This window comes from Sorghum bicolor, chromosome 2 (genome assembly GCF_000003195.3).
Source record: "Sorghum bicolor cultivar BTx623 chromosome 2, Sorghum_bicolor_NCBIv3, whole genome shotgun sequence".
NCBI lineage: Eukaryota > Viridiplantae > Streptophyta > Magnoliopsida > Poales > Poaceae > Sorghum > Sorghum bicolor.
The window spans coordinates 45,881,064-45,901,235 of record NC_012871.2 but is presented as its reverse complement, the minus strand read 5'-3'; the positions used below and the strand labels follow the sequence as shown (position 1 = coordinate 45,901,235).

Genomic DNA, 20,172 nt, shown 5'->3' with positions numbered 1-20,172 from the left:
GAAGTTGTATCCAATTATGGAGCAATAAATGCTTGGCATTCCTGGGTCGTCTTTCTTGGTCAGAAACGGTGACTTAAGTCGATGATCTTGACCTCCTTGAACTGCAGTGACCATCTTAGCTGACTTGGTCCACACTTGCTTGTTCCTGTTCCTCCTGTTGGTCCTCTTCCTTGGTTCATGTCGGGATTGCTCTGGGATTTGTGTAGTCTTGTTCTTGAAGGAAAACGTCTCCTTCCTCCCTTTGATGTAGAAACTGATCTTAGCAGCACTAGCGTAGATGACAGCTCCCGAGGTGTTTAAGAATGGCCTCCCTAAGATGATGGGTGCCCTCTCATCATTACCGGTCTCTATCACCACGAAGTCTGCTGGGGCATACAAGGTACCAACTCGGACACAGAGGTTCTTCAATATTCCCTTTGGGAAACTTAACGCCTGATCTGCAAACTGCAAACACATGGTTGTTTCTAATAAAGGATATGTAAAGAATTTTTCATAGAGTACCCTGGGCATAATATTGACGCTGGAGCCAAAGTCGCAGAGTGCTTCTGGGAAGTCCACCATGCCGATGGAGAACGGGATGACGGGGCGTCTTAGATCGCCTCTCTTGACCGGTAGAAGGTCAGTATTAACTTCAGTGACGGGGTTACTCTAGTAGTTACCTAAATCAAACATTGTCTACAAGATTTGTAGATTCTAATCCTTCTGGTTGTGATGGTATACCGGGGTTAGTAGTAGGAACAGCAGCAGGTATTTGATTTAACTGAGATTCAATCATTTTATTAAAGCTAATTTGATTCTTGATGGTAGTAGAGAAATTATCTATTCTATTATTTATATTTTCTAGCATTTTATCATTAGATGCCAATTTCTTAGATAGGTTATCCATTAGCTTTCCTTGATTAGACACTAACTCTCTCAGAGGTGGAAAATTATTATTATTGTTGTAAGAATTGTTACCTTGATAATTACCTGAGTAGTTAGGCCTTTGTTGATTCCAACCTTGATTTTGTTTAGGACAGTTGTAGTAGTAGTAGTAGTAGTTGTTGTTGTTGTTGATGTAGTTCACATCCGCAAGCATCTCAGGGCAGTAATTACCTGAGTGTCCAGTATCTTCACACTCCTCACAAGTCATGTGAGAGTCGTAGATGTGCATAACTTCTTTCTTATCTCCAGCTCTATCATCGAGCTTCTTCATAAGCAGGTCTAGCTTAGCAGACAGCATGTCTACCTACTTGAGCTGATGCATACCTCCACCTTTCTTGTGTGTCTAGGTCCTCTCTTCATTCCAGCCTTGGTTGGACGCCATCTTCTCTACAAGAGCTGTGGCTTGTGATAAGAATGCTCCTCTAGCTGCAGCATCCATGGTCTCTCGGGCACTATTGTCGAGCCCATGATAAAATGTCTGCATTAGTAGCCAACTCTCCATTCCATGATGGGGACATTCTAGGATGTAGTCTTGGAAGCGCTCCCATGCTTCTCGAACAGATTCATCATGTTGTTGCTGAAAACTTGTAATCTTCCCACGGAAAGTATTGGTCTTACCCATGGGAAAGAACTTAGCCAGAAAGTTCGTGGAGCAGAGTGCCCACGTAGTATTCTAGCGTAGAACCACTGCTTCGCTCTCCCCAACAGTGAGAATGAGAAGAGGCGAAGTAGTATAGCATCTCTGGGGACTCCTGATATGGTGAATGTGCTGCAAATCTCTAGAAAGTGTTGGAGATGAGCACTAGCATCTTCGTGTGCCTTCCCACAGAACTGGTTGGATTGCACCATGTTGATAAGTCCAGGCTTGAGTTCAAAGTTGCCGTCGATCTCTGCAGCAGGTCCAGTACGGATGTTGTCCGTAGTGGGAGCTAAGAACTCACGGATTGTTTTGTTTGCCATGACTTCGACTTCTGAAGACAAGTTCCGGGTGAAACTTCGGTGATCTTCTTGATTGGATGAAGCTTCTTGTTGAAGTGTTGATGATCTCTTCTTGAGCTTGGCTCTTGTTTTTCTGAATAACACTTCGGGATTGTCAACAAAATTTCCTGGAAGATGTCTTCTATTCATACATTACCCTGCATAAGATAAAATAGAAAAAAATCGGGGTAAAACTGTATGAGAGAATTGATAAGCTCAATCATATTAGGGATGCGAATGATGACTCAAAATCCTATATTCATTCCTGATTAGTAATCAACCTTCCCCGGCAACGGCGCCAAAAATGCTTGTTGGGTATTCTTAACGTCATTACCAAAAGTAGACTTAGTTTTCTAATTCTGATAATGGCGCCAAAAATGCCAAACCTATCCCTCATACCACTTAAACCAAGTTGTCATCCCCAGCATGACATGAGAGACGCGGTATGAAATATGCAATTGCTCATCTAAATAAATAACAAATGGGATCTGCAAGCGCACAGATTAATACTGATGTAGCATTTTAACCAGGAAGTATTCCAGGTATCATTATTTATATTTTTACCACTGGGAAGGGATTAGTAATCATCAATGTTGATTATAGAATGGAATATAAGATTGAGTATCTATCATTGCATATATAATTGAGAATATTTATCTAACTTTTTCATACAGGGATAAGTGTCACATAAAGGATATATAAAGTAATGAATAGTGACAAAGATAATTAATCTGATCAGCATAACTTAGCCACATATAAATATGATAAGCACCTCAATTAGATATTCTAGCAAGTCATTATCATGGAATTAGGACGAACTACAAGAATATTTCCTAAGTTATTCTTAACTACACAGTCTAGCATATCATAGTTAGTGCAATTATACTTAGCAATCGTTGTGAGACAAGATTACGCCCATGCATAGTGATATTATTCAAGGAATATGAGAAATATAGCAATCACTCCCCTGTAATAATGTTGCTCTGCTAGCCCAATACACGAGAGGGGGACTATATAAGAATCAATGAAGCTGTCACTATCACGAACTACCCCGCGATCTGGCATATAGGGTACAATCGCAGATAAATACGGTATAAGCACCACACCTACACAAATATCTATCATTTACCCATGGATCCGATGGATAAACGCTATACGATCCTAAACATGAATATAATTCTAATTTAACTAAGCCAAGTATATAACTATGATAAACTAAGAACAATATAATTGCGAATATAAACAAGTAGAGCAAAGTCATGATCAATATATTGAAGTAGAACAAAGTCATATTCATAATATGGAAGAACAAAGATGAACTATTGAAGATCAATAGAGAATTACCAAGAATCCTCTTGACAGATCCGGAAACCAATCGAAGATTGACTCCTTCTAGTTCTAATCCTATGTAGCTATGCTAATCTAGATGTCTAATTGATGTGGTGGCTCTAGGCTTGATCATAGGCTTCTTGTCCCTTGATGAATAATGAATTAGGGTTGATAGGTCCTCTCCTCCAGGGGCCAGGGGGTCTGGTTTTATAGTTCTTCCAAGTGAATATGGGCCGTCGGATCAAACCGACATTGATTGAACGGTTATCCTTGATCCTTTAGGTCGGTGGAGCGTAATCCTGAAAGAGAGTCCTAATTTGACTCCAGAGGGGGCGAGCGCCCTGGTCTCCAGGGCGGGCGCCCTGGGCCAGGCCCCGTTCTGCCTCCGCTTCGTTCCCGTGGCTTCTGGAGTCTTCTAGATGTAAGATAATTGCGTGGTACGTTAATATCTCTATGTAATCCCGACGTGTGGGCCTTTCTTCCGTATTTCCTGATAACCCCCTGCAGAAATAGACAAACACCAAAACTCGTAAAATTCTATCAGTTAAAACCCTAAGTGTAGATATTGATTGCATTTGGATCCTTTTCTTTGTTTATTTGATAATTAAATTTGATACTTAAGGACCGTCAACAGTGGAATAAAAAAATAAATAAATAAACATGCATTCATCCTGTTCCATTTCCTTTTGCTTCATAAAAAGATTAAAACCCAAGAAAATATATATATTGAGAAAGAGATATTGTTGAAACTCTGCTTAGAAAAAGAATTAAGAAAAAACTAAAAAGCTTGGACAACTAAGGCTTAAGTGGCCAACTACTAATGTTTAATCGGTGCCACAAGTTTTGTTGTCTATTTGAGTTTAACATGATTTAAAGAGAGAATCCCCAATGATCAAGATATCTTTATCAACTTGGAAGCGCTGCAATCATCACTGACATTTTGAAGCTCAAGAATATTGAAGAACATCTGTGTTGTGCGGATTCAAGATTAAAGACTATCTCAACATTTAGCTTGGTGGAAGCAATCCTGTTATCTTCGCGATTCAGGCTTGAAGTAAAAGAGTGAAGAATAACAACAAGGTATGTCCAACCAATCATCATGCAACATTGAATTAAATTCATCCAAACTTGACTTGTTCAAGCTGGGGGGAATACCTTACACAAAAACATCCTTTGCCATGTTGCTATGTTGGTTGTCCCTACCCTTAAGACATGCTCAATTTGTTAAACACTAATCATTCTACTTCATCCCCACTTGAGTAGATCTCTATAATGTTGTCATGCTACCTTTATCTATTCACAAGTAAGTGTTGGTTTGGAAGTACTCGACATACTTCTATTGGCATTTAAATTAAGCATGGTGCTTAGGTTAAATAGCCTTCCTTAATCCGATTAGACATGGAGTCTAGTTTGGTTATTGAACTAAAAACTGCTTGTGTAGACACTGGTATATTTTGTTAGACTAACCCCTGTAGGAAAATTTTCAATATCGATTTGAGAAGTCCTAAGATAAATTCAGAATGGAGATAAAGGAGACACATGAAGTTTAACAATTTGCACAAGAAAGACATAGCTCGAGAGATAATCCATGGAACGAGACGAAGAGTGCCACAAACAAGATGCACAACCATTGAGAAAGAAAAGCTTCCACAAGGTGATATTGTACCATCACTCTTCAATTAAGGTAACATCTTAAGGTATGTGACTGTCACTGTTATAAGCTTCTCCTTGATTCTCGCATGCACATGGATAAAAAGACAAATAGGCATGATTTATCACTCCAAATTAACCAACCCAATTGATTCAACATGTTTAGTCCTTTAATCTTTGTTTCCGGTACTACCTTCTTGATCCCACACTCTTAACCATATGAGCTAAAATGTTGCTCATCCGATCTTTGGAAAATGATAGTCATGTAAAGAAAAAACATTTACTTAGATAGATTATCTTTCCATAAGGTTGAGTGATCTGGTCTGACAAATGTTTTAAATGCTACACTCATGATGTTATCATCCATCAACTTTGTCTTGCTCACTATGCTTAAGGTTAGAGAAGAACAAATACACTTTTGGTTATGTTGGTGTTTTCCACCAACAGGGCCCATGCACTTGATCTCTGCCTTATCTCTATGAGCAGGATACACTTCGAGCAAAACATGGAGGAGTTTTCCAACTCCCAGACTCTATCAAGTGAAGGACCTGGATCTATGAGCACAAACACACTGAGGAGGATGCTGCCAACGCCGCACTTCCAACTGCTGGGCAAACGAAAAACATGGGTGACACCGTATCAAGAGGTGCAGATGTCTAGATCCACACCTAACTCAAATGACACAGCTAAAGAATGAACACGGTGAGAAGTCTTGTTCAGAAGACTTAAAACATTGAATCCTCGCCGAAAGGTAAAATCGGTAGTTATCCATATTTATCCTTTCTGCATTCCCTTTTTTCTTAAATTATTTACTTTCCTTAAATAGCTTGTTAGTTAATCATGCTATCTTGAAAAGAAAATAAAAATGTTAAAAACAGTAAGTCCCATGTGAGTATGCTCGTGGCATAAAACCCATTCACTGTGGTGGCGTAAAAATAAAATAAATATATTCTTGGCCTGTAAAAATGAAAATATAAAAAAAAATTATGATCCTGCTAAAAAGAGTAATATTTATTAGAGGAAGCTCAACATGATAAAGGCTAAGAGATTTTATGCTAACACTTAACCAGTTCCACAAAGCTTTGTTGTCTATTTGAGCTCCACAGAATTCAAGGATCAAGGAAGACTAGCAGACTGAGGATATCCTAATCGCTATCAGGGTGCTGCCAACGTTCAAATACACCTACGCCATCTGCAAGCTACATCAGAAGAAATTATGTTAAAATCCAGCTTGGGGGAGAGCACCTCCATTTATCCAGCTAAGTGTTTCTACTCATATTTATACTTTACTCAAATAATAAAAAAATACATAATCATAAAAACCCAATTAAACATTTTGTGCTTATATATATATCTTTTCTTAGTTTGCTAAATAAATAAATAAAGTGTCTATGCCAAACTGAACTTCAATGATAAACTCTTACATGAATATGATGAATAGTTGCTCTGCCAAGTACCTAGTTTTCAAATTTGAGCTCTCTCTCAAATTTAGGCATAACTGTTATAATTTAAAGCTTGCTCTAAACCTAAATTTACGGGAAAAGTACCTGATCAAAAGTCCAAGTCGTTAACAGATATGATATGGGAAGGTTGAGCTGCTGTTTATCTGTTCCTAGAGATGCTAGAATTCTAGAGAATTTTATCTTTAAAAATCTTTAAAATGTTGCATGATGAGTTCATGTATGATGAGAGTTTAAAATCCTACCACAGCCATATATACAAGCTTATTAGACTATGAACCATACATTTAGTTTTTACTCCTTATGAGCATTGAGTGTGGTCAAGCTGTGTAGACCCTTAGGAGCTTGTCATGCTGTTAAAATCAAGATTCACTTGCACGTTCACTCATACATGCTACTTCTACTTCAGAAGTACGCATCTACATACATCCACTCATTTCCATATCCAGATTCATCCAAAATTATTCTACTCCTATCTAGGAGAGAATAGCCAAAAACATAACCCTATCTCTGTTATTCCCCGTGAAATAAATGCTCGAGATATTTTGGTTACTACCACTTGCTACATTATTCCAGGAGGATGAGTGCTCTGAAAAAAAAGTGAATACGAGAAAATAAAAAGGAGCAAGTGCCTGAAACCTCGAAAAAAAAGAAGAAAAAAAAAGAAGTGAGACGAGAGGTAAAAATGGACAAGTGTCCGACAGTAGAATTAGGGGTACAAGATACCCATCTGAGAGAAAAGAAAAATAAAATATAAGAGCGTCTCATTCCCCTCAAAAGCCTCAAGTGCAAGAAAGGTATGTACCCTCTCAAAACAGCAAAAGTAGAATTAGACTTATTGACTTGTTCTTCTGGATCCATTATTTTCACCATTATCACCATTCATTTGCCACACATGCACATATTGATTTGACTTATTGACTTGTTCTTCTGGATCCATGGTTTGACTATGCAATAAGTGTCTTGTAAGTATGTATTAGCTGTCTCCCACCTATGAGCTCCAGATATCAAAACCTTATTAGAGTAGGGTGAGAGAGAAGGCAATACCACTATGCCTCATACCAAAAATACCACATACTTTGAGAGAAGGCATACAGCATTACTGCCTTGGTAAGGATCCAGAAATACCACAAAAGAGAGACTAGAGAGGGTCATACAAGGAATCTCTAAGTTTTATTTGAAAATCTGCAAAAACTCTAGAGCTATAGTTAATCAAAGAACAAGAGACATGGCGCTTGACTAGACCGTTCTATCTTTTAACTGCTCAAGACATAAGTGACGGTTGCAAGCCCCATGGTGGAAGGTAAAATGAGTAAGTTTAAATCTTAACAGTTTACCCTAACCCAAAGATGAGATCTTGTTTGAACGCATGTGTACCTTTAAGGTATGAAACCACTGCAGAAACTCTTGAGTCCATCTTTGCTTAGGGACGAGCAAAGGTTAAGCTTGGGGGAGCTTGTTGACGGTCCTTAATGCTCACATTTAACCGTCAACTAATCATAAAAAAGGATCCAAATGCAACCGACACCTAGACTTAGGGTTTCATCTCATAGATTTCCACGAGTTTTGATGTTTGTCTATTTCTGCAGAGGGTTATCAGGAAATACGAAGGAAAGACCTATACGTTGGGTTTACATAGAGAATTAATGTGTGTGGTAAATTTCCATAATCAGGAAGACTCTAGAAGCAACTCGACCGAAGCGGAGCCGAGACGGGCCCGGGGCCAGGGCGCCCGCCCTTGATCCTAGGGCGCCCGCCATGGTACAAGCACCAATCACAGAATGGAGTACACCATTACAAAGATCTCGTCGAGCTGATCGAAATGCATATATTATTTGCTATATTTGGAGTTCGGAATCAAGAGATATTAATAAAAGAAGGACTCCACATAAAAGAACTGCGGGATTAATTGGGCCCAAATCAGATTTTGGTCCATTAAGGCCTATGTGCATTTTAATGAGATATGGTAGAAAGTTTAGTACCACATCGTCTGCTGAACCAAAAAGGCACAAAGGAGGAGGCTATATAAGCAAGGCCCCTGGCCCCTGGAGGAGAACACATCATTATAGAGTTGAGAGGTGCCCTCGAAGGATAACCTTTCCTCTATAGAGAATTAGGGCTAGACATTCCAATATAGTAGATGCATGATAGTAAGTTATCCGATTCTTTGACCTTAGCTTCCCAGATACCTAGAATACTCCCGGTAAAATGCTACGGTGATGTTCTGTGCGCTTGCAGAATTATTCTTATTCTTATTGCACTTAACGAATGTCAACACAGCCCTCCGCCCATCTGCAGGTATGCGTGCATCAAGCATCCTCTCTATAACCTGCAAGAGTGAGTCTGCCATTTGGCGCAACTCAGCCCATGCAACAGGGGGTTCTTCTTCTCCATGATGATCACCATAAATACTTGAGTCGGCTCCTGTTATGTTAGCATTAAAGCAAAATATAGTGGAATGGGTAAATTTATGGAATCACACAACCTCACCTCTTACTTACCAATGCTCTTTCCTATTCTCAAGGACAGTGAATTGTGCTAGTATAGCAGCTCAACTGAAGTGATTCCGAGGTCGCAAGGATTACGAGTCGAATGTCCTGGTTTTAGTTTTTTTGTGGAGCTATAGGTGGCTAAACAAGGGAGGCTACAGTACTGAAAATCAAGTGGTTTGATGTGCTCAAAAGATAATAATGTTGCTATTATATAAATCACCAAGAATCTGAATGTGTAAACTAAATTTTCAGTGAGCAAACCGCAATACAACCCTCTTTTCCTCTTCTTCTACTTTTCTGCTCTTTCTCTTTTGTTTTCTTTGAATTTTTTTCTCTAATTTTTTAATTCTTTTTTATACTAACAGGGGTGCGGATAATAAATGAAACACAACACAATATATGTAAAGAGGGTGACTAGCAACTTGATGAACACAAAAACACAAGATAACAATACCGTTAAAGGGTTTTAGGATTTTTTTGTGGCTTTTCAGTGGACTATAGGTGATGAACAAATCAGTAACAAATGATAGATATACTAAAGATAAATATGTGGATGATTGCGAGACCTACCATGACAATGAAAGCTTTGATACCAGTTGATAGGTACCGATATAAATCGGCACAAGGGTGGCCCGATCTTCACGATAGTAGATCAAAAGAACAATGATAACTTGCTACAAACAGCGGGTAACTAGCTTTATACCTGACAAAGGTTGGATGTGACCAAGCGACGGGGAGAGAGACACCAAAACCACGAAGACTTTGACTCGATCTCCGAATGACCGCAGAACCACAATCCAGAACTAATCCACACAATACGGCGCAGCCGAACGGAAGCCGTAGAGTACGAAGTAGGGGAACCCAGAGGATTCACTTCACAAGTCCAAGAAGAACAAGGAAGAACAAGGATTGAGTAAGGCACTCAGTAGCACAACTGCAATATCATGTAGTTTATCAAATGATCAAAAAGGTTTCTAATAGCTTAGAGGTAGGGAATATTTATACTAGGAACAACCCTCCTAGATAGGTATGAAAATAAAATAGAGTTTCTAAGGGAAGGCAATGTGAAAGGTCCCCTCGGAATGGATTCCCGAACTGGCTTCGCGTGACTGTTGACCTCCAGATCAGTTTCCAATAAACTAACCATAACTTCTTATTAGGAAGTCCAAATGATGAACTGTTTCTTGGGTGTGAAAGTAGACTCAAAGAGCTTTCCATCAATGTATGCCATCCAACACGAAACATTGTCGATTGGTACAGTTTTACTTAGCAATTTATACCAATATTTTGTCACGACAGACTGTTGACCTTCTAAGCAGTCTGTACTAATTCTGGTCTACAGGCAATATGGAGTATCCAAACAGGTCGCCACTAGATTCAATAGAAAGCAGACTCGAAAAGCTTTCCAACAAGTCCTCATGGGCTTTCATAGCTTTTATGAGTAAAAAGTTATGAAGATTTCTTTACACTGGTCCGTTCTTGACTCCATTGGTCCGTTTTGACTCTTCTGGTCTGTTTTGCTAGTCTGTCTTCTAGGACTTGCACTAGTCCATTCTTCAGGGTCTAATTCATCCTTCTCTTCTTCTATATACATAAGTACAATTAAGGTACAACACATTAGTAATATATAATTCTCATTAATGTTAAAATGAATCTCACAAAGTAGCGCGTGGACCTCTTGTTATAGCTTCTCTGCACGATTACGTGTAATCGGTCCATCAATGATTTGAGCTGGTGTCAGTGTAGCTAAAACTTGCTCATAGCTGATCGTAGCACTCTAGAATCTATAGCCAATCCCTCCCATCCACTAGAAATGAAAGTGATGTTGAGATGAAAATCACATGCCACCATCACATTAATGCTTAGTGTGCCCTTCCGATTTCTAAATGGAGAAGCTTTCTCAGAGGCTATGGAAATAGGAACATGAGTTCCATCAATGGGACCTAGACAATTCTTGAAAAATGGATAGAATCTATGATTGTCTTGTCTTGGATTTTTTGATGCACTTGATTACGATCGGGAGCTTGAAGGAGACAGCAAGAGAGTGCAGGAATGACAATCTTGAAGAAGTGGTTGATGTGATGATGGAAGGTGTCATTGTTGTGCCCAAAGAACACTTGGAGATCCTCATACGAGGCATTGTGACTTAACATGTATAGGAAGAAACCCAACTTCTCCTCCACCGTGATCCTAGTATCAACAACAAGTCTTTTCCTTCTAAGATATGTTGTCGATTCTCTAAAGATGTATGGTTCCATCCTAAATGCAACTTGACAGTTCTTGACATGTCCCTCAAGGAGTCTACGAACTTTAACCTCGCCTGTTTCTTCCGAAGTATGGCGTTTCCTCCTTTCCCCCCCTCTAATAGAACTCATAAGATATAATGCGGGGAAAATAAATAGCATCATGTCATTGTCTTCCTCCTCCCTCCTCTTTTTCTAATGCGATCTCGCAGTGATAGACTCATTGTAGAACTGAAGCATATAATTTTATAGTCATAAAGAAGCTAAATATTATTAACCATGTCATATAGAAGCTAAATATTCTAGTATACCTTTTGGAGTTGATATCAGATCCCACGAAGGCATAGGTTTACCTTCCCCAACTCTAAATGGTGGTGGAGAGATCTACAAGTAACAAGAAATAGCTACATTCAGTATAGCATGCTACATTTTTAGAAATTGAATAGTGCTGCAGGATACACAATAGTGCTACAAGTAACATGTTATGTGGCTGCTGGGGATCGAGGGAGATGGATTGGGATCGAAGAAGCAGTGGCAGATGGCGTGAACAGTACCCGCGCTACAGTGCCGCGGGTACTGTTCACAGGAAGGCGGCTGTGAGAGCGAGAGAGGAGGCTAGGGTTTTGGGCACTAGGAACGCCAGCCGTGGGGCGCTGCCCGCGGCTGACAAGAGAGAAGGGATTTTCTTCTAATCTCTTGCTTGATTTTAGATTGACACATCTCTTCTCTTTATATAGAGAGGTTTACTTGACTTACAAGCAAGACTTACTTGACCCCGAAGAAAGCGACTAATAACCCTAATGGGCTAAGGCCCAATAGGTTCTTGACTCTTCTAACACTACACCCCACCTGGACATGCAGCTCGTCCTCGAGCTGCAACTTAACAACGACACTAACAATGACTCCGCAAGACACAAACGTAACACCTAAAAACAAGTCTTTTACATCTCGGCTTGTTTTATTATTCTCAACTAGAAATGGATTGGGACTCTTTAATTTTAACCCCTGCACATAAGGCGGACACCATCCACCTGGATCCTATGGAGACCATCTGGATGAAAGATGTGCTTGTGTGTGGCCTCTAGGAAGTGGTCGCAACAGGGACCAGCGAAGGCGCCCTCGCGGTGGTCGGTGGCGGAATCTGGCGGCGCTAGGCAGTGCGCTCCGACCGATGACACCATGCCTTCTCCTTGCTAGACGGCTGCTGGTCTGCACCACACATAGAAGAGCATAGGTCTTCCAACTGCCGACGTCGAAGACTTTGAGTCCACCACCCGTGGGAAAAACAGCATGCATGCTGACCGTGGACGGAACCACATTCTGAAAATTCCTGACGCAGCGGATGAGATCGCAGTCCTCCACATAGTGGAGCTGCAAATAGGTGCAGGACTGAATCAGCGGCAGATCGTGCATCTTCTGCACCCACCGACGTGCAAGGAGGCCACGCACAGCAGCTTGCAGCTGCACTGCCGTCGACACCTGGCAGCGAAGCATCTTCCTTGTCAGCTCCGTCGCCATCGGCTGCTCGGTCTGCTGCAGCATCTCGCCCTCATCTCGGACCTGCTGGAAGCTGGCACCCCTATAGAAGATCCCATCGGTGAATGGATGTTGGATGGTTGATACACCGGGGAGAACAACAACGCTGGTGGAGGGTGCTGGAGCAACCGTTGTCGTGGCTGCCGGGGTGCTTGCCATCGTGTGCACCAGCCCCATCGTCGATGCTAGAGCATAAGACGTAATCGATCGAGGGGGCGACATCCATGGCTGTTGGATGGGAACCGAGGCAGATGGATGCACACCCTAGAACGAAAACGTCGTCGTCCTGTAACCAGGCATCCCGTGCAGGAAAACCTGTGACACCGGCTGCTGCTGCGACTGCAGCGTGGCGAGATATGATTGGATCTCGGCAACAGAAGACTGGAACTCGAGGATCGCCGCTGTCAACTGTTCCGGCTTCATCGCAGCGGATGCCGAAGAAGACACCATGGCAGTAAAGGATCCTTGGGAACCTGAGATCTCCGATATCATATGTTATGTGGCTACTGGGGATCGAGAGAGATGGATTGGGATCGAAGGAGCGGCGGCTGATGGCATGAACAGTACCCGCAGGTACTGTTCATAGGAAGGCGGCTGTGAGAGCGAGAGAGGAGGCTAGGGGTTTTGGCGCTAGGAACGTCAGCCGTGGGGCGCTGCCCGCGGCTGACAAGAGAGAAGGGATTTCTTTCTAATCTCTTGCTTGATTTTAGATTGATACATCACCTCTCTTTATATAGAGAGGTTTACTTGACTTACAAGCAAGACTTACTTGACCCCTAAGAAAGCGACTAATTAACCCTAATGGGCTAAGGCCCAATAGATCCTTGACTCTTCTAATCTAACATAACAAGAAATAGCTACAAGTAATAAGAAATAGCTACATCTAAATAGTGCTGGAGGATACACAATACATCTAGCATTGCATGCTACATTTCTGGAAATTGAAAAACAGCTAAAAACAACATGCTAGAATTAAAATTATTTTTAATTTATTTATACTGTCAATAAATAATATCATGTACATGACATTAAAATGTTGCTCTGAAGATAACTATTGACTGAACTGATGGTACCGAAATCAGGTGACAAGCAAGCTGAAATCAGGTGATAGACCTAGGAAGCTAGGACTGACATTGAACTGATCATAATTCCTACATATGCCCAGGTATGGATGGGGTGCCATCTTCTACTATTCATGTTGTTTCCTGAGTACTGTAGCAGAGAGCTCATGTACCATTAGACCTTCTAAATTCTAATTCAAAGCTCGCTTAAAGTTATATTTGGTCAAAAACAGTGTGTGCATTCCAAAAATATTATAGCAGTTTCCATGAATGAAAGCATTTAAAATTTACCGGCTGAATAACAGTAAGGATGTTATGAACAAAAACAACATACTCGAGGAACAAATGAACGAGTGCATTTAGATTTAAAATATTGCAGTTCCTGTGATGTACCTACACAGAGGGAATTAATGAAAAGAAAAACTATCCACAGAGGCTAATGATGACAAATTATTTTAAATGCTTTCATTCATTGTATTGATGCAGTTAGGATGTGAAGAACCTGATATGTTGTTGTGGATCTAATGCAGGTGGCTAAATTGCAGAGCAAAGTGCATCAAGAGCAAGCAGGAAAGCTAAAAAAATTTACCAATCCTAGGCCATTCAAGCTAAAGTTTGTACACCCTCCAATTCTCATTGTACTGCTGGATTAGTTACTAGTAAAAAGCTTTGCCTCTCACTCATCTATTCTATATAGAAAAGAGGAGTCCCTAAAGAAGCAAAACCAGAAAAAAGGCAGCCGTTCGCTTAGAATAATTCCATGGCAGTACTCAAGGATCCAAACAGAGGACCGACGGTAAGTTCATCAGCTTCCAAATGCCTAGCATTTTCAAGCCTCAACAGCCGGCGGGTCAAATGTCCCAAGATTGTTAAACGACTCCAACTCGACTCAACTCTCCAATAGGCTAATATATAATACTTGTCCATTATGTCCACAGATACTGTATGTACATCTAAGCACACCAAAGAACTACTGATAAAACTATGTATCTGAACGCCATCAAATAAAAAATTAGTAGCACTACCCCAACCCTCCTCAACGGGCCTAACTAGATCTAAGCATACCAAAAAAACTATATGTCTGATCCTGCAGTAGGATAGATCGGCGCCCACTTCTAGCCCCCAGTACTGATCTCCATCATCATCCATCGAACTACCAGGAGACTATCTTGCTCAAGATCAAAGAACCCTAGACGAGGGAGAGGACGAGGATGAAGGAGATAGCGAGTGAATCATCGACGAGAACGACGAGGATGGGGAAGGATGCCACCCGCCAGTCGCCTTGCGCTGCCCCGCAGTCACCCCGCGCCGCTCCGTGGTCGCCCCACGCTGCCCTGCGCCGCCTCTTGCTCTGCTGCTCGAGTCGTCCGCCTCTTCTCGCATCTGTTGCTCGGCGTGTTCCAAGAGCCGGAACCAATACGGAGGTTATAAGGTCCGGTTCCGTTCCGGGCTATGGATAAGGTAAAAAGCGAAGCCAGTTTTTGTTCCGGCCTAATTTTAGTTCTATGTCGGGCTGAAACAAATGCACATTTCCAGTTACATTTGGATTAGAAACGGACCGCAGCATTCCATCCGAAACAGGCCTGGAATGGGCCAATCCGGTAGAAACGAACCAGACCTAACTGGGTCGTATCTAGTTCGGACCGTTTTGGGCTCGGTACGTAGGAGCGTCCTGCTCCTGCAGCACCACACGCCGCACGCGCCAGGCGCCCTGTCCCCTACTCCCTGTGCAGGTGCAGCCACCACGCCCAGGGGCCCAGCCTCGTCTCGTCCGCCTCGTCGGCGGCGCCAGCCCCGTCGGGATGGTAAGCGCCGCCCCCTACCTCATCCACCCCAGCAGGCGGATCCACGGACGCTGTGTAGGGAATGGTGCATTTTTGGGGCGTTTAGGGTTTGTTTTCTTTCCCACCGTTTGCTTGCAATAGACTTCCACTGAATCGCCACTGAGAAACTGCCACCAGATTAGTGATGATAGGTTAGAGGCATCGACTCAACCTTGGGTCTCTAGTGTTACGGGTGTTTCAGCAATAATTTCTACGGGTATAAGAAATTTCAGGTGTGTGAATCAGATGATTAGCAGTTAAGAGAGTCCGAGTCCGTGTCAACTTTGGGTCTCTGGTGTTACGTGTCTTTCAGCAATAACTCCCACGGTATACAAAATTTCAGGTGTGGATCAGATGATTAGCACTCCAGTCTCAGCTATTTGTTTTGGACTTTTGTTATGTATGTATATGTGATGATACTTATTGTCGTTTGCTATCTTTACAAATAATCTGAAGATGTGCATTCACTCCGTTGCTGTATATGTGTACGAATAGTACCATAAAGTTTATTTGCAGATCCACTGTTTACAGCATTTCTTGTTTCAAGTTTTAACAATGACCTATCGTATTGTGAAAAAAAAATTAGATAATGGATAGACTGATCCTCCTTTTCCTTTGTGATGCTTAGTCTAAGAAGAGGGGGCTTTCGTTGGAGGAGAAACGGGAGCAAATGCTTCAAATATTTTATGAGAGCCAGGACTTCTTTCTGGTAAATTCTTCGGTCAACAATCTGTTATGTTCATTCCAGTGTTACCATATTAACTGTGTCCAAGGAACTTATGATTTCGTTCCAAATGTGAAAATGTCTCTGTTTGTTACTGTGGCAGTAGTTGCATTTCTCCCTTTCTTCTGCTTATTTGCTGTATTAAATATTTTGGAGGATTGAAATAAAGAATACCAAGTGGCTTGCCCTGTATCAATCAAATTACTGCAGTTTACTAACAGTTTCTATTGATTCTAAGTTGACATGATCATGCTTCCTAATTTATTTCCTGGAAGAATCATTGATCTGTCTCATTTGATAATAGCGGTGTCTTCTTTTTTCAATCCACAACCATTTATATTAATGCAATCATTTTTCGATAGGACTGTTCACATGCTGATGCCACTTTTATTGCTTAAAATTGGAAATTCATGTGCATATTAGTTAACTTTCCTGTGGATTTTACTACTGTAGCTTCTATTCTGTTAGGTTTTGTTATGTAGTATGTGTTTTTCCTATGCCATAAAATATAATTCTTCCCATATGCCATTTTTAGCTTAAGGAGCTAGAGAAAATGGGTCCTAAAAAGGGAGTGATTAGTCAGTCTGTGAAGGATGTGGTGCAAAGCCTGGTGGATGATGATCTTGTCTTGAAGGACAAAATTGGGACTTCTGTAAGTTTTTTTTTTCAGTCTCTATTGTTGTAGCATGGAGCAACAGTAGTTCGACTGCTAACACAATGGTGTAACCATTTGCACTGAGAGTTTGGCATTGAGTTAAGTTATCAGTGATTCAGAAATAGTTTCCTGTATTATCCAACAGCTTGCTCTTGCATATAACTTCAGCTTTACATATTGTCTGTGCTGCAAACAAATATATTTTGTTATCCATAACCTTTTCTCTCTAGCTCCCAGCCTAAAATAGTTTTCTTGCAGGTGTACTTTTGGAGTCTTCCAAGTTGTGCTGGGAACCAGGTCTTGTAGACTTATTCCTCTCAAATCTTCTTTTCTGGCATATACTACGATGAATTGGTGGTATATAAGTTGCTGATCTTAATTAATAACTAACAATAAGATATGGTATCAAGAAGCAATATCTTTGTTCTATGATTTTCTGATGCGGAGTAGTAAGACATGTCTAAAGTAAGCAGGCCAGAAGTCAGAAGAGCTTCTTGTTTTTGGATAATGTTTCTACATTTGCTGTGTGCATGATAAGGTGTGAAACCTCTAAACATATAGTCTGATGCTGTTAAAAATGTGAGTGTTACAAACAAAATCTAACAAATCAGGATAAGAAGAATATAGGGGTCCTATGTTTTTCTCTATTGTGCATTGTTATGCACTTTTTACTCCTCCCTTATTTCATAGCTGATGATGATTGAGCTAATGTATCCTTTGTAGCTGAGGAATACTTACAACAAGCTGGAATCTGATCTTTCAAACTCTAGAAAGCGTTACATGGAGCTTGTTGAACATAGAGACAACTTGAAAAGAGGCCGGGAAGACTCTGTATGTTATTATGCATATTGTCAAGATGTGCAGTAATCATTTTGACACAAGAACTAATTGTGTTGTTATAGGAAGAGAGGGAAGCTGCTCTGGAGGGGCTGAAGGCTGTAGAGCTACACCATAAGAAACTCAAGGTGCCATTATATTCGCTGGTCTATCCTATTTTTGTTTTAGTCCTATCTACAGCTCAACAATGTTATAAAAATTTCAGGAGGAACTGGGTGCATATGCAGATAGTGATCCAGCTGCAGTAGAAGCAATGAGTATGAGATGGCCTCTTTATACAAATCTTGTTTATATATATTGCTGTCATTGATACATACATCTGTTTTAATTTTCTTCACATTGCATCTTTTCATCTTAGTTCTAGCAATATAGTTACCTGATCTGAATCTGTGATGCACATCTTCCCCTCATTTAACTATTACTATATGCTGGTAATTGCAGGGGATGCTATTGATGTTGCTCATTCAGCAGCTAACAGGTGGACAGGTCATATTTTTGCTAATGAATCCCCTAGATATATGTCCAATTGCTGTCATTCTAAGGCTACACTGACATTTTCAATAATATCCCAGACAACATTTTCACTTTGCAACAATGGTGTTCAACCACATTCCCAGAAGCAAAAGAGCAACTTGAACATATGTACAGGGAGGTATGTTTCTGTCTTCCTGTTCTGTTTTGATCTTTTCGTGTTTGCAGTTTGTTGCCTGACTTCCAGTTGATTAAATAAGTTTCATTATGCATTGGGATTTACCCACAAGGCCACAAGTGTCAAGGACATTGGTGCCTCTGCATCTTTAGTATCCAGACATTCAATAGTATTGTGATTTTGGGGGCCTGGACCTTATGGAATCATAGGAACAAGTGTGTTTTGATGGTGTCTGCCCCTCCCTACAGGTTCCACATCAATTCTTCAAGGAGTTGAGACTATGAGGTCTTGCTAGAGCCAAAATGCTCCAAGAACTGGGCCTAGGTCATATTAAGACTAGTTGTGTGGTGCAGTCTTTATTTGGTTGTTTGTAAAGGGTCCATTAAGTGACCATTTTCTTCTGTCTTTGATATAAGCTACATAGCTTTGTTGTGTGTTAGAAAAGAAATATTTAGATAGAGGCTTATTGAATTAGCAGAGTTCTCTGCCATGCCATCAGAGTACTGAGTACTTCTATGCCATCTGCTGCTGATGACACTAATAATGAAATTATTATGTCCCACTGTTGCATTAAAATAGGGGGTGGAGGATATAGAAGAGAGGGCACTTTGTATGACTTGTAGGTGCACTGGTGCTTGATTATGTCACTAAAACTGATCAATAAGCATGTACTGATGCCTGAGTGAATCAAATGTTATAAGTTTAGCTGAGCATGCTACACAAGGATATCCCTTTTTTGGTCTGGTTCACATACTAAACTGCTTTATTTGAAATCCTTATGTTCTGTAGAGACCTACAACCTAAGTGCATGTTTGGCTTGTGCATGATGGATATGTTGCAGATGGTGGCCAACCTAAGCACTTCCTTTGTATAGTCCAGAAGCATTGGTTAATCACTATTTAGTAGTTTGTAATTGGGAAAGAATTTTTTTAATTGTTTGCTGGCAGTGAGACAATGGTTTACCTCCATGTACATTGCAAAAAACAACTAAAATTAGGGATAGTTCTTTTCAACACTGCTTAATGTTTCTGTATTCCAATTATTAAGTTAAACTGTAAAGTATCCTCATTTCCTTTTGCAAGAGATTTTTCCTTCTGTGCACTCTGTCCTGGTTCTGACTAAGTTCTTGTAAAAATTCAGGTTGGGATCACCGAAGATTTTGAGTACCTGCAGTGATGTCCAACAGCCTATTACAGCATTGAATGTGCCGCAGAATGTTGGATCTACCACAGATACAAGTTTATCATGTTGCTGTTATGTGAGCAGTTGTCTGCAGTAAATAGTTTTAGTATCATTGAGATGTTTGGCAACAATGACCCAACAATGTGGCCACATTCATGTTAGGGATTATACTATTTCTAGATGGTACCAAGTAGTCTTTCTCCTGCAATGCTTCAACACTTTATTAAAGCCTCGATTTTATCGAATGTATATTTCTTTGCTGATGATGGGAAGGACAATAGTTTGCCAGCTGGAAATAAAAATAGTGCCCTAAAAATAGCTGGAAATAATAATACTAGAACCAACAGGACCATGTCAGAAGGGCATCTCAGAAAATTTAGTGACGTGAATTTTTCATCAGGAACATTCTTTGTTCAGACTGAATCACTGAAAATAATACCTGACCTTCTCAGTGGGAGGGAACTTTATTCTTGGTGGTAGCTGAAGCTACTAAAGGGTCCTTGGTCAACTAGTAAAGGTATCAAAATTTAGTAGACTGATCTGACTAGTCGGTACTACTTTATCTATTCTAAATTGTTCTGACTTTTTTTTTTGTACATATGGTTTTGTTAGCATCTAAATATATATTG

The 20,172-nt window shown here is 40.6% G+C and overlaps 1 protein-coding gene across 3 annotated transcripts; it reads left to right on the top strand.

The window, feature by feature from the left end:
* LOC8063473 (meiotic nuclear division protein 1 homolog) lies at positions 15,314–19,815 on the top strand. Of its 3 annotated transcripts, none has more exons than XM_002462055.2 (10): positions 15,314–15,478; positions 16,125–16,205; positions 16,756–16,872; positions 17,134–17,172; positions 17,599–17,706; positions 17,778–17,840; positions 17,918–17,969; positions 18,154–18,198; positions 18,285–18,364; positions 19,502–19,815. In XM_002462055.2, exons 1-10 carry the CDS (start codon positions 15,476–15,478, stop codon positions 19,535–19,537), a joined length of 624 nt encoding a protein of 207 aa, XP_002462100.1. In that variant the 5' UTR covers positions 15,314–15,475; the 3' UTR covers positions 19,538–19,815. The 3 variants fall into 3 exon arrangements, with proteins under 3 accessions (XP_002462100.1, XP_021309958.1, XP_021309957.1); XM_021454283.1 differs by having other exon boundaries at positions 15,327–15,478; positions 18,154–18,190; XM_021454282.1 differs by lacking the exon at positions 15,314–15,478 and adding an exon at positions 15,550–15,839.

Excerpts from the sequence above, each read along its gene's own strand:
- LOC8063473 (XM_002462055.2), top strand. Across the intron at positions 16,206-16,755 it reads AGAGCCAGGACTTCTTTCTG|CTTAAGGAGCTAGAGAAAAT; the intron begins GTAAATTCTTCG and ends TGCCATTTTTAG. Across the intron at positions 17,707-17,777 it reads AAAGAGGCCGGGAAGACTCT|GAAGAGAGGGAAGCTGCTCT; the intron begins GTATGTTATTAT and ends GTGTTGTTATAG.